Source organism: Echinops telfairi, unplaced genomic scaffold (assembly GCF_000313985.2).
Source record: "Echinops telfairi isolate 266 unplaced genomic scaffold, ASM31398v2 ScPeMD7_7;HRSCAF=31, whole genome shotgun sequence".
In the NCBI taxonomy this organism is placed as follows: domain Eukaryota; kingdom Metazoa; phylum Chordata; class Mammalia; order Afrosoricida; family Tenrecidae; genus Echinops; species Echinops telfairi.
Window position 1 is genome coordinate 24898403 of NW_022103904.1, and position 15253 is coordinate 24913655.

Sequence of the window (15253 nt, forward strand, 5' to 3'; positions counted from 1 at the left end):
GTGGGTGCCCCCAAACTGCCTGCTGGCATCAGCATCCAGGAGTTTCCAGAAATCGGTGTGGAAAGGCCTTGGGCAGGGTGGAAGAGGGGGCTTCTGGGCAGACTTGGTCTTTCTGTGGGTGCTAGGCCTGGGACTGGAGTGGCAGACAGTTTCTAACACAATCCATAAGCTGAAGCAAGATAGACTAGGAACCAACAACTCCATATCAAGGCTGAAGGTGCTCTGGGAGAAGATAGGGGGTGTTGGTTGTTCCAGGACTGACCTGAAACACAGCTGGTGGCACTTGTGTTCATGAGCGAGGATGAGTTCAAGAACTGTGGCAGAATAGGGGCAAAGGGAGGGTGTTTCTGGATGGAGGTAGGGGACAATTTCCAGGTACCAGGAAGCCACAGAGGAAGAGTTGGCTCTAGCAATGGTTGTGAGGATGGGCTAGATTGAGTTCCAGACCTAGCAGATGGTGGTGTCTCCCTGCTGAAAATTAAGTCTGCGGTCACTGCACCTGCCTTCCACCACTACAGAGTCCCTGGCACCTGGAGAATCCACTACTGCTGTAATGGGCATTAATTTCTGTGACTCTACCCAGGCAGCCAACTTCCAGCTGTGGTATGTGTCCAGCTGTGGCACAGAGAGGGTGGACTGGGAGAGTGGAATTGAAATGAAGCTGAGGGTGGTGATAAGGGGAGGGAGGATATAGCATGCTCTGGTGAACCTGGAAGCTCCTAGGCTTCCTCCTGCCTCTGGGCAAAGTGGGAGGTGCAGGGAAAGTTACTGGCTTCACATCCTCCCCCACCATTTCCTCTCACCCCTCCCAGCACCCAGACCCGGCAGTTCTACGTCTCCATTCAGCCTCCCGTGGGGGAGCTGATGGCACCTGTGTTCATGAGTGAGAATGAGTTCAAGAAGGAGCAGGGTGAGTGTTCTGGAGGGGGGGAGTGGAGGAGAGGACAGGGGGGAGTTGCAGCTCAGCACCAAGCCCTGGTGTTCGCTATACCCCACCACGCAGTCATGCTGCAGGCCTGGTGGTCTGTGGCCCCAGCACAGGCTTCACAGAGCCTGGGGCACTTCAGTGAGGCTTTGAAGAGTTGAAACGCAGCTGGGGAGGAAAGAGTAGGATAGCAGCCCAGCTCAGGGATCAGCACAAGCAAAGTCGTGGATGTGTTGATGAAAGCCTACGGGGTAGGAGTTGGGGAGCAGTGTGGTTTGGGGTACACAGGGAAGTAGTGAGAACAAGGACAAGCTGAAAATAGTATGTTTGGTCCAGCTTCTGGAAACTGTGAAAGCCAGGCAACAAGGCTGGCTCTTCTAGGATTTCAGGGCCGGAGAGAGAGGCCATTAGGTCCAGCCCTTTGTTAGAAAGCTGAGGAAGCTGTGGCCTGAAGAGGAATGGTGACTCCGTTTTCCTGGCTGTGGGATGTCACTGGAATTTTTCTGGGCAAGGGAAGGGAGATCGTAGGGGAAGGGAGGGACAGGTTCAGATCTCCCAGAAAGAGGAGTTCAACGACACTCAGACCTATCCTTGGAACAGGGCAGAGCCTGCAGCAGGAAAAAACGGAAGCCTGGCATAAATGGGAGAAGTGCCGGGCTTCACCAGTTCTGAACCTGGCCCCCACTTGGGGTTTGACCTTGGACTACATTTCAGCCACTCACTCAGTGGCTTAGTTATGTGGTACTGCAGTAATAGAAATGCTGCAGTGGGTCGCTTTAAACAATGGAGACTTAGTTTTTCACAGATACGAAGGCCTAAAGTCCAATTTAGGGCCGTGGCTACATCAGTTCCTTCCTTTGTTAACCAGGCACTAACCAATTGCACTGGCTCCTTAGCATTCTTTGGCTTACAGGTGATCCTCACATGGCCTCTATTTACGTGTGTGTGTGTGTGTGTGTGTGTGTGGTGTTTTTATAACTCAGAAGTGATTAGGGTTAGGACCCATCTCACACCGGTGAAGAGTTTACTATCATACTATCACATTCACAGGCACAAGGGGCAGGAATTCAACACAGCAGTGGTGAGAGTGGGGAACAGGGGGTTATGGATGGTAGTAGATTTGATGTGATGGTGAAGATCTAGATTAGAGCCCCGGCTAAGGGACTGAAAGGCTATCGGCAAGAGGGAAGCAATGGGAAACTGCCATAAGATGAGAGCCATTGCTGGCCTAGCTGGTAGAGAGAATGATGGCGCCTTTCACCTAGCCCCGGGGTCGTTGGCTCACTGCAGCTCCCCAGCCATTTGCGGCTCTTTCGGCACGTACATGTGGCTCAGAAGTAAAATTGCAAATGAAAATAGAACTATCATAGTTTCATTTACAGGTAATGGTGATTTCATTTACTTGTGAAAATAAACTTATGGCTCTCGAATCATTTTTAAATGGTTGTGAGGGGCAGGATTGGCTCTTCCATATCAAAAGTTTGTCAACCCCTGACCTAGACCACAGGCCAGCCCATTTTGTTTTGTTTTTTGCTTTCCTATAATGGGCAAGAAAGTAAATACATTAGGTTTTGAGGTCCACAACGACTCAACTCTGCTGCACAGCCCCAGAGCTGTCATCATCAAGATGTAAATGAAAGCGTGGGGTTGTGGTTCAACCATGGACGTGTCTGATAGGCTAGGTATACGTAATTTTTTGTAAGTTTACTTCTGGATACTGGAATTTGAATTTCCTATAATGTTCCTATGTCATAAAATGGGAGTATTTTGATTTTTTTGTTCAACCCTTCAAAAATGTAAGAAGCATTGACCCACACAAGTGGTGGGCTGGATTTGACCTGTGGGTGATAATTCGTCTAAGCGCTGACCTAAAAGAAAGAAGAACAAGTTTAGCAAGGGAGGAGGGAAGATCTTCCTTTGTTCTTTGATAAGCTGATTTTGCAATGTCGTTGGGACACCGAGGAGGAGGTGTCTAGTTTGTGATTTGAAATGTGGGTCTATGCCCCAGCAACACCTCTGGGCTGGAGTCATGGGTGTGGAGGCGATAATGGAAGCTGTGAATGTGAGATCACTCTAGGAGAGGGAGGTGAGAAGTTAAGGCTAAGAACAGAACCACAAGGGACCCCTGCATTCCCAGAAGAAAATAGAGGGAAGGGGTAAAAGGAGGGATAGAGTCAGGTAGGAGAACCAAGGCAGGGGGGAGTGAGTAACTTGGAGTGACATTGGAAACACCTTTTGGTCCATCGTAAAGGAGGCCACCGCCAACATTAGGGAGAGCAGGTCATTGCCAACAGAGGTGGACTGTGGGGTGCAGAGGCCAACTGCAGTGGGTTGAGGCAGGCAAGGGCTTGAGGAAAGAGAATGCTCTCTAGAAGGCTTTGACCATGAACGAGGAGAGAGAGAGCACTGGTGAGATGAAAAGATCTCACCGATTGAGGGGATTTTTTTCCTTTTTTAGAACTAGGAAGATTTGCACATGGAGAGACTAAAGGTATAGGAGCAAGAACAAATAAAGGGGATGGAAAATACAGTGTCAGTTCTCAAAAGGAGAGGCAGACCAGGGGACACAGCAGGGGGAGGAGAGAGAGGCTGAAGAGACGATTGTGGGTGGGTGGGAGGGCACAGCATTGCCCTGAGGGCCTGATGAAGGAGGTGCCTTCTGGGTGCCTACTGGGAATCATCTGTGAGGCTGCCCAGAAGCACTGGACTGGCCTATCAGAGGGCCGGGAAGTTGGCAGCCACTGGTGATCTCTTTGTGAGGGCTCTCAATGTCCAGATGCTGAGCGTCAAACCCAGGGAAGACCATAGGGTGTGGGGTCTCAGTGTGGGGAACCCTCCAAGAACTGACCAGCTACTGAGTTCTGACAATGGGAAAAGCCAGTCAGTCCATGGTCAGCATGGACAGAGTCCTGAGTGAGATGGTCTGGGGTGAGAGGCAGACAAAGGCTTCCTCAGGGAGGGCCTGGTCTGAGAGGGAAGTACCTCCTGCTCAGGGCTGCAGAAGGAGATCCAGACCTGCCCTGGGGCGAGCCCAGGGTACGGAGAATGTGAGGAGTGTGGGCAGACCCAGCCTCAGGCCCCACCAAGGCCTCCCTGCTCATCCTCACCTTTGTCTGCAGGAAAGCTGACAGGCATGAGTGAGATCACAGAGAAGCTCACGCTGCCGGAAACCTGTCGAAGTGACCACATTGTCATGCAGAAAGTGACTGCCACTGCCAACCTGGGTCGTGTCCCCTGTGGGACAGCTGACGAGTACAGGTACTGGGCTTCAGAGAGTGGAAGAGATGGGCCCTGGGGAGGGACAGGCTTGAAGGAAGGATATCCTACTCTAGGGCTGAGCCCCTTGGTCTATTCCCACCCCAGGTTTGCAGGGAGGACACTGACCAGCGGGAGCCTCGTCCTGCTGACCCTGGATGCCCAGTCCCCTGGAGCTGCACAGCTGACCGTCAACAGCGAGAAGATGGTAATTGGTACCATGTTGGTGAAGGAAGTGGTCCACGCCCTGACCCAGTGACTCCTAAATCCATGACCTCCTCTTTGGCCCCTGCTTGCCTTTCCCCCAGACATCTGGGCATCTGGATTGCCAGCGCCTCCCTCTCTTCCCCTATCAATCTCCTCTTGCCAGATAGCATCCAGGGCAGCCTTTTTCTCTGGTCCTTACCAGGCTACATACACCTCATTCCCACTCCCCCTCTACATGGGTTCCTCAGTGGCCGGGGCCATGAGACAGCAACTGCTCCCTCCCAGCTTTCTGTAGCTATTGATGGAGCAGATTCCCAATAAAACGTCTTCTCCCTAGACGCTGGCTCCTCCTGCTTTCCTCGGTTCTGTAGAAGGTGGTTGGGGTGGTCAAGGTGCGCTCAGAGTGACTATGATTGACCCTGGGGAATGACCGTTACTTACTTTTTAGGGGAGACTGGGATGGACACTCAGGGGTGACCCTGGTTGGACCCCTAAGGTGAGCCTCTTTCAGTCTCTGACATCTCTGTGGAAGAGACATTTGAGCCAAATCAGAAAGGCTACCAAGTCACTTTTTTTATGAGGCTCTGCAGAAATGAGGCCTCTGGGCTGGCTGGCAGTCAGTCCCTTTTGGTTCCCCTTCTGGACCTTAGAAACAAAAGACTCATACTGTGGGAAATTTCCCAAATAGAGCTGCAGGATTCCCAAACATAAGTCTATTCTATATTCCCACCTGGCTGGGTAGGTGACCCAACTGTGCAGCTGTGGTGGGGGAAGAACAGGAGATAGAGAAGCATGCTGGTCAAAGTGCTGTGCATCAAACCCTCTCGGATCTTACACACATTCTCATCCACTGGTCTGGGGTGGGACTTGAGAATCTGCCTTGCTCCTGAGGGCTGGCTCCATCAACATGCTTGAGCAGGAAGAATACAGAATCTATCTGGAACAAGTTTTTGGTGGCTGCAGTGAGGACCCGAGCCATCCCTGATACCTTTATTGATGAGGGATGTGGCTGAATTAACAGTGGCTCCAAACAGTGTTCCTTTAGCATATGTTCTCCCCACTCCCGAAAAAGCATCTATGGTCTAATGCAGCTGTTTTCAACCTGTGGGTCGCAACCCCTTTGGGGGTCGAATGACCCTTTCACAGGGGTCACCCGATTCATAACAGTAGCAAAATTAGTTATAAAGTAGCAACGAAAATAATTTTATAGTTGGGGGGTCACCACAACATGAGGAATTATATTAAAGGGTCACCGCTTTAGGAAGGTTGGGAACCACTGGTCTAATGAGTTTGGGAATCACAGCCTTAAAGGGAAGTAAGTCAGAACTTCTCGGTTGGTGAAAGACACCTGGAAGCTTTGTGTTGGGAACTTTCCCAGACCTTGCCCTACTCAAAAGTGGAAGCTGGATTCCAAAGGACGCGGAATAAAACTTCAAGCTGTAACTCCTTGAAAATACTTGAGATCATCTAAAAACCAAACCTACAACTATCGAGTGATTCTGACTCATATCAGAGTTAGGACAACGTAGAACTGCTCCATAGAATTTCTGAAACTACAAATCTTTACAGGAGCAGATAGTCTCTTCTTTCTCCCAAGGAATGGTTGGTGGGTTTGAACTACTGACCTTGTGTTAGCAGCCCAGTGCTTAACCTACCACACCACCAGTTCTCCTTAACAACTCAATATAACTTTCATTTATCATGATGCGTAGCAGATAAAACAACTTTCAGGGAGGAAAATGATTCTTTTTGAGCTGACACAATTGGATTAAGGAAGCTAGAAGGATAGTACTTTTTCTTTAATTATCCATACAAATGAAATTTCTCAGGTAAAATATTGGTAGCCAATATAGTCTCCTAGCACTAATTCTCTCATGCTCAGCAACAGCTCATTTCTCTGCAAGACGTGTTTTATCTTTTAAAAGAAATGCTCTGGACAGTTACAAAAACTTTTTAGACATAACTAAACACCCTAGAGGGAATGAGTTACGTGGGCTTGCAGGCTCAGGACCACAGTCTCAGAGGGTACCAGTGTCAATGGACGTAACAGGGTCCACAGAGACAATGTGTTGTACCCTACTTTGGTGAGTAGCCTCTGTGGTCTTTAAAAACTTGTGAGCAGTCATCTAAGGTGCACCCATTGGCTTCTCCCTGTGCAGAGGAAAGAAGAGTGATGGAAATGGGAGATTTGAGGGAATAATTGGGTCCAATGTACTAGTGGACCACCGTCTCCAATGCCCTGAGACCAGAACTAGATGGTATCCCGCTATGACTACCTGAATCAAAGTCATGAAAAAGGCCAGGCTTATGTCTCTGACAGACTGTCTATTGCTGGGCTGAAAACAACCACAGGAGTGAGTTCAGGTTCAGACCTAAGGGCCATAGTCTTGGGGTTCCCACCAGTCTCTCTACCATTTGAGACCAAATGGACAGCATTTACTGAAGGACCAAGTTCAGAAGGGTTAGAAGAGAAGGAGGAATAGAAACAGGAATCAGAGAGAGGAAATGGGATAAGTGGTGTTATTTCGGGAAATTGCAATGAATGAGTTGAAAAATTAAGTGTATGACTATTGAACATATAGGTATTTTCAATGGCCTCGTATGCATGTGTGAATGTTGGACGATGCATAAGAAGATGAAAGAAGAATCGATGCATCTGAATTGTGCTGGAGAAGAATATTGAAAGTACCCATGGGCTGCTAAAAGGACCAACACAGAGTGCTCCTGAGAGGCAAGGCTGGTGAGACTTCACCTTACATGCTTTGGACGTGTCAGGAGCGACCAGACCCTGGACAAGGACATCATACTTGGCAAAGTAGAGGGGCAACGAAAAAGAGGAAGGTCCTCAGGGAGATGGATTGACACAGTGGCTGCAACAATGGGCACAAGCTTAAGAACAGGGTGAGGCTGGGGCCGGCCTGGGCAGTGTAGTGCTCTGTGGTCCATTAGGTCGCTCACGGTCGGGGCTGATTCAGTGACACTTACCAGCGACAGCGGACGTAAAACTGATGATCTGCTTGGTAAACCTTCACCCATTCACGATAAAATGCTTCAATCAATAAAAATCCAGTCCTATTTGTGTGTGTGTGTGTGTGTATGAGGGGGAGTAAACTATGTTTATTTTTCCACAGGCCACCTTAGGGCCTTTATGACACTATGCGCAAGTCGACTTTCCCTTTGCCCGAGAACTGGAGCTTACCTACTTTAATGTTACCCAGACTTGGTTTTGACTTTGGGACAATGTTCCCACAGAACAGTTTGGCGGTGGAGCCAGTCTCCCCGGGATCACTGTTTTCACTGCAGAGTCTGAGATGGAACCGGAGCACCAGTCAGGGACCCCTGAACGGGAGAGTCATCCTCACCTTTGCATCTGAATCAGTACTGCTAGCGTCACTGGGCAGGCAGGGGCTGTTTTCCAAGGGATTCGTGTTAAGGGCCATGGGAGAATTCCACCGGAGCCTTTATTCTGCAAGGAAAGCCTGAGTGGAATCTGTAGAATCAAATGCAGGTCCCAGAATGTCACAGACTGATTCCCAGAACCTCTCAGAAGGCACCCCACCCTGGGATCCTTAACCTGGAGACTCCACGGAACCGGAACCTTGGTTGGGGCTCTGTGTTGATGTCTCTGCAATGTGCCCCAGGCTGTGGAAAGGCCAGGAACCGCTCTTTCTGAGGAATTGGCTTGGAGGCAGAGGGGTGAGCACTGGAGACTGCCTGGCTCCATAGCTCCTCAGAGGAGGAATAGGGCTGGGGAATGTGCTGGGAGACTGAGCAGGCAGGGGTGGTGATCTCCGACTCAGCAAGGAAAGGAGGCCCATTTTGTTCTGAGGGAAGTTAACCTGCTACAGCAATTTAAGCACTGGGCTGCTAACTACAAGGTCAGGGGTTCAAACCTACCAGTAGCTTCATAGGAGAAAGATGAGGCTCCTGGCTCCCATAAAGATATAGAGTGTGGAAACCCCAATGAACAGTTCTACTTTGCTCTGCAGGGTTGCTGAGTCAGAATGAACCTGATGGCAGTGGGTGCGGTTTGGGGTTTTGGTTTCAGAGAAGGAAAGTGCCTGTCACCACCCTAGGCCCAGTTTAGCTCATCTTTTCCAGGACTCTGCCCGTGGCCCTCCTTTCCATCAGGAGCCGTGTCAGCAGCCCTGAGCAAGTCTCTCAGGGGTAGGGCAGAGGCTTGCTCTGCACACACTGGTGGGGACCAACCAGGTCTGTAAGAGCTGAGGGGTCCTGTTCCCCCCTCCTCAGGGCACCCTCTTATCACACTTTGTATTTTGGCACTCTCTTTGGCAATACTATGTTCTCAGAGGTCTCAGGGACCTGGCTCTTCGGGGGGAGAGTGGGATGGATCTGGACAGGATGTCTGGGAGGGTGTGAGGTGCCTGGGTCTTAACTGGTAGGAAGGGATGCTTCTGTGAGCAGCACTGACAGGGCACAGGGCTGTGGATTGCTGGAGATTTAGACCCCAGAGCAGGCTAGGTACCACTCTTAGGACTCTTCTGTGGTCCTAAAGCAGAACAGGATGTTGGGGAGTGGGATGGAAATAGATGGAGGCACAGGATTGGCACAGAAACAGAGGTGTCCCCAGCAAGGGTGGGGCAGAGCACCAAGGCAGATGGAGGATGTTTGAGTCTGTTCTCTGCCCACAGGTCCACTCAGATGAGGGATGGTTCAAAGCGGCACCCTCACAAATGGGCAAGAGAAATGATTCAGTGTCTGGCCAGGATGCTGCAATAGCTGACAGGCCAGTGACCCTGGGGAACACTGCCTAGAGACATGAAGAAAACCATTACAAAGACCCCAGGGTGGGGCATCAGCTGTGCCCTTGCCTGAACTCGCATCTCATCCAGCCCCTCTGGCCAGTTTGGCCTGTTCTACTGGACATCTTGAAGGTCATGAGGGTCACCTCCTCCTAACACAGCCCACAGGTCAAGGGGCTGCGTGCTGGTGTGTAACTAGAGCACCAAAACTTTCCCTGGCTTGTCTGGGGAAGGAAAGGAAAATTAGGAAGACTCCAATCCACCAGAGGTCCTCTCCCGGTCCCTGGATATCCAGGGTCCTCACTAGTTTCTCCCTGGCTCCCCAGCCACAGTTCAGTCACTCGAAGTCACTCCCATTTCTACTCTGGCTGTACATGGCAGGTGAAAAAACCTGCTTTCCTTCCTCAAACAGCGTCAGGTGGCAAAGACGCAGGTTGATGACTGTATTAGTCCTGGCTGACTAGAGAAATAAATTCATAGACACTCATGTGTATAAGAAAGAGCTTTATATAAAATGGCTTTGTATATTGAGAACATCCCAGCCCAGTCCAGCTCAAGTCCATAAGTCCAACATTAGCCCATATGTCCAATACTAGTCCATACGTTCTTTAGACTCACGCAGCCATGTTATAAAGCCGAGTGCAGGAAGGTCACAGGCCAGTAGGTAGAAATTCTTGTAGATCCGCTGGCAGTGGAAGGATATCAGCACTGGTGTGGGTCTCCACATGGCTCCTCTAGTTCCAAAGCTCTGGTTGCATCAGCGTAGCTCCAACAGATTCATCGTCAGTAATGTTTCACAGGGAGTGAATGTATCTGGCCTCTAGTGAGCTATTTATCTCTCTGGCACCTCCAGACACGGTCATCAAGCTGCAACCTGATTGACAGGCTAGACTCCACCCCTTCACAAGCTGACACCAGATTATGTAACTAACACAATGACCAGCCAGGAGTCTGTGTAAGCTGAGGCGGACCACTGGGCTCCATTCCACCAACCTGCAGCTCAGCTCACCTGAGAGTCTGCTGGGTTGGAAGAGGCTGGCTCAGGAGCGTGGGCAAGAGAGCTGTTTGGCTAGGGTGATCAGGAGCTGGGCCTTTCCTCCATCACCTCCTCCATCAAGGAAAAGATGGTTAACTGGCACCTGTAAGGAGCAGCCCAGGGAGGAAAGTGGGCATGCCCAGAGGGAGAGCAGCAGGGGGCACCTTCCTTGATCTTTCCCTGATGGTGCTGGTTTGCCCCCTTTCTCTCCCAGCCCCCGCCCCCTGCCTACAAAGAGAAAGCATTTAGGACAGCATTGTTTGTCCCTGACTGCTGGGAGCCCCTTTACTGCACAGGATGCTCAGGAGACCCTGAGGCCCCCAGCTGGTTCTGCAGCATGCTAATAAGTGTGAGTAATGACTTTAGGGGCGGGTGAGTGAGCGTGGAAGCTGCTCCTTCAGGCCAGGCAGTGCTTCACATGAACAACCCCACTGACCACCGCAGCCCAGACCCACAGCGTGACTGCAGCCAGGAGAGAACCAGAGCCAGTCTCACCCTGTTGGTCCCTCGCTACTGTGTGAGATACTGCTTTGCATCCACTTCAAAACTACTTAGGTTGGGGGTTACATAACAGCAATAGCTAACACAATCGAGCCCCTGACCCATCTGCCAGAGTGTTGAAATCATCTAATTAGCCACAGGCTTGGTCGCAGAGGGAGCCTGGGTCCCTAGCTTTGGCCTTCGGAGCATGTTGTACCCCTACTCCCAACTGAGCAGTATGCTCAGCTGGCTCCTACAAGAGGACAACTGCTACACGTTCAGGAATCCGTGAGCCAGCTGATGTCACAATAGGTTGCCCGAAGTCAGCAGTGGTGGGAGTATTGAAGCCAGAAAAATAGGCAAATGCTATATATCACCCCTCCCCCAGCCAACATTTACCAGCATACCTCTACCCTTAGTTATCCTCAATCCTTCTTGCTTACATCTATCTATATAGATATATATTGATATAGTTCAGGTTTAAAGAATAAAATAACCACCTGTGTATATAGATCACCCACCCAGTTTAGGAGCTAAAGCATTTATCAAATGTCCCCTGCACCCTTCATTTTATCCGAAGTAAATCATCATTCTTAATTAGCTGTTTATCATGGCCATGCCTTTTTTTTTTACTTGTTATATACAGATGGGTTCCTAAACAACATATAGCTAGCATTGAACTTCATGACAGTACTGTATGTTTTAAGATGTTATATAAAGGACATCTCAGGGTGTGTATTTTCCTAAACCTTTTTTTTCCTTCACTAAATTATTGTTTGTGAGGCATTCATGTTAATACATGGAGCTTTATTTTAATTGTATGTATTTTTCCATGGTGTGTGACCATACCACAATCTATTGCTCACTTCTTCTGTGGTGAGAAATGAAAATTATTTTATCTTTATAATTATGGACAACCCAGCCATAGACATTTTTTACCCGTACCTCATTTTATACATATGCGTTTCCTTGAACACATTGAACTAGTGGTGGTGGGGGAATGTTGGGGTCATGGCATAGCTTCAACTTGTTGCTAGTTGCTGTCAAGTTGACTCTGGTTCATGGTGACCCACGTGTGCAGAGCAGAACTGCTCGATATTTTCCAAGGCTGTGACCTTTCTGAGGCAGACCACCAGGCCTGGCTCCTGAAGTGCCACTGGGTAGGTTTGAACTGCCAAACTCTGGTTAGCAGTTGAACACTTAACCTTTTGTGCCACCCAGGGACTCCTTCAACTTAAGTTGACATTGCTGAACCTCACATAATGAATAATCATAGCACCTTTATTCACAAGGGACTCCAAGTTGGAAACCAGTTGAATACCAATGAGCAGGAGACTGGTTGAACAAATGGTGGTCTATCCATCACATGCCTGCAATGAAATACTACTTAGCAATAAAAAAAGGGAAACATACAACATGGAAAAATTGCTCAGATACTATGTGGAGTGAGGCAGCTAGGTAATAACATACTTTCTTCTAAAAATGTCCAAGTATTCCATTTTCTGTGACTATCTTTAAGCCACTTTAAATTTATTTTTGAGTATGATAGAGGGTGGGGCTGATCCACCCTTTTATCCCACTTAAAAGAACACACACACACACACACACACACAGAGGAAGCATATTGCTCTTTTGTAGAGTTTGGCAGAATTTGAACAGAAAGCAGAGATTGTGTGCCCACTTTACTTTGAGGTCTTGTGCTCCTAAGGGAATTCCCCCTATGGCCTTTTGCAACCAAGGAATTCTTTTCTCTTAGCTCTCCTTTATCCGATCAGCTTTCTACCTTCTGGGGAACAACGAAGGCCTATGCACATAAAGGACTATAGAACCCCTCCTGTCTCTCTGGGACAGTGGTTCTCAACCTTCCTCATGCCGCGACCCTTTAATAGAGTTCCTCATGTTGTGGTGACCCCCAACCATGAAATTATTTTCATTGCTACTTCATAACTGTAATTTTGCTACTATTATGAATCGGGTGACCCCTGTGGAAGGGTCATTCCACCCCCCACAGGGGTCACGACCCACAGGTTGAGAACTGCTGCTCTAGGCCGTGTGTTTAAAATCTAGTCCAACTAATTGCAGTTACACTTAAAACCTGTATTGTAAATCTGGCCTTGACTGTAGAGGTGGTGCCAGGCTTAGCTGGGCTCAAAGGCTGTTTGTTGACTGGGAGAATGGATAAAGCTGCCTGTTTGTTCCTGCCACTGACCAGCTGTGGGGACTTGACCACGTCATTTACTGTCCACCTCTGCCTCCCTGCACCCTAGCCTGTGGGTTGAGGGCACCTTCTAGCCAGAAGCACCGTGAGACCTGCAGGCCTGGAAACTTGTGGGCAGGAAGCAGACTCCCCAATACCTGAGGCCATGATTGTGTTTGCACTAGCATTTACAGTGAGCTCTGGGATCAGACACAAGGAAGTTTGAAGACAAACGTAAAAGGCCAGATGTTTTGTTCCCTAGTTAAGACTGCAGCGTTTGGAAACAGATGTCTGTCTGGGTTTGCTTCCTAACCCTCCCACATCTAGCTCAGAGGCCTTGGTCAAGTTACTTAACTTCTTTGAACTTCAGTTTCCTCATTTTCAAGCACATCTAAAGCAATCACAACTGTGCCAAGTATACAATGAGTGCTCAACAAAAGTTAGCTATTATTATTTCCTGCAACATGGAATTTTAGGCAACAGAAATTTGTTGTAAGCCACGTGAAATATGCCTTCATTTTCTTAAGACTGGGGATTCTGAAATATGAACTGTGTTCCCATTCATTTGTTTCTTTGGGCATTATTTAAGTTTTCAGATTCTTATAATGGCCAGCTTTGGGGCCAGGAAGGAGACAGAAGAATAAGGGGTCACAAATGGGCAGCTGCATGGGGCCCCTAGATATGCTGGACTTCGATCTTCATCCGAATTAGTGACCAAATTTAGAACTAGGAAGATTTCACATTGAACAAACCAACCTGTATTTCCAGCTTTTCTGGAAAGATACGGCTGCCCTGGGACCTCATTGCATGGTGCCCATCAGTTAATTATCTTTTTAGATACACCCTGGTCCTTCTCAGTGTTCCCCCGCTCACATAGTTCCTGACGGTGACAGCACCTCCACAGGACAAGCAAACTGCTCTATGTGCTGCTTGGGTAAGGGTGAGACTGGGGGCAGGGTGCTCCCCAGGAAAGAAATGGGGAGGGAAATTAACCAGGAGAGCACTGGGATTGGCTACCTTGAGGACTGTGGGCTAGTGGCTGGGGGTGCCAGGGCCACATCCTAACCTGGCCCTGCAGGCCCCATCCTCCCTGCCCATGATCCTCAGCAACTCCAAGAAGCTTTAGCACGAAGGTGAAGATGGGTGGATGGAGACTGGTCTCCCTGAGTTATCTTGTGGACTTCTATGCCAGCATCTCTTCTTGCCATCTACCATTAATTCTACTGAAACACTAGGCTAGACCACCCAGTTCCTCTCCCTCCATTACCCCAGGGAGCACCTAGGCTGGTCTCCCCTGGCTGCCAGCAAGTTGGTAATTTTATCTTCCTTATCTTCTCAACTGCCAGGAGCAGCTTTGAGCCAGTAAGTGATTAAAGCACACGACTATGATATAACCCATATAAAACAGCAATGACAGCCGTGTCTCCCCCACCCCCAATTTTTTCCTGGTTTTCGCTCTGCAGCCAGTCAATGCTGATTCATAGCGACCCTCCATGGGTTTCTGAGACTGTAATTGTTTATCCTCTACTAATGCTCCAGGGACATTTAAAATGAGATCTGATACTACCAATCTCATAGAATTCTTTAGTTTTCTGCTGCCTGCAAAATAAAGGTGCTCCACAAACTGTCCTGGAGCTCCCCTGCTTCCACTGTCACACGCATTTTCCTGAGCCCTAGTCAGAACGAGTAGCTCTGCGCAGCACCTCTCCTCCCTTGTTTGGTCACCCCTCCTGGAATGCCATCGCCGCCCCTGCGCTGCCTGGGGCTTCCGGTCTGCTCCTGCCTCAGGACGTCTTTCCAGTCAGCAGCCCAGCGCAGTGTTGTCTCTCGCCCCCGAATTTTCTGGAGGGCTTCCCCAGCAGCAGGCCTGTGGCCTCCACCCTGCTCTTTGCGGAGTCTCCTATCACAGTCGGGAGGCAGATCCGTCAGAAACAATTTAACCCCCCCAGGGCACTGCGGTCCCAGAGGACCCTGGTTTCTTTGGGAACTTTCCAGTTCCTAGGCCCGCCTCTCCAGCGCACAAAGCAGCCAGTCTAGCGGGCACGCACCTGCCTGAGCCCCGGCAGGGAGGGTCGGACAGGGGGCCCGGGGCTGGCACTGTTCCCCGGCGGGCTCCGTGGAAGGAGGAACGTGGGCGCCGGGTCAGACTAACAAGCAACCCATCTCCCCCGGGTCGCAGAGCCTGGTAGCCCGCGACTGATTGCGTAAAGGTGGTAACTGAGACTGGGAAGAAGTAAGCGACTTGACTGGGGTCACGCGGTGAGTGGCCCGCTCAGGTTTGGGGCTCCCTAGGCAGGCTGAGAGTGACTGTGGCCAGCTGCGGCTCCGAAGTCCGTGCTCAGGCCGCCCTCGTGCCCGCGTCCAGCCCCCGGTGGGCGGCCGGCCGGCCG

General features: G+C 49.8%; 1 protein-coding gene across 1 annotated transcript in view; it reads left to right on the forward strand.

Moving 5' to 3' along the window:
- AP3B2 (adaptor related protein complex 3 subunit beta 2) overlaps positions 1-4723 on the forward strand; it is a 39862-nt gene extending 35139 nt beyond the window's left edge. The window contains 5 exon segments of the mRNA XM_045286297.1: positions 5-55; positions 519-603; positions 813-910; positions 4045-4183; positions 4289-4723. Of these exon segments, the coding sequence (XP_045142232.1) occupies positions 5-55; positions 519-603; positions 813-910; positions 4045-4183; positions 4289-4439 (524 nt within the window). The 3' untranslated portion in view covers positions 4440-4723.
- Positions 4724-15253: the final 10530 nt, after the last annotated feature.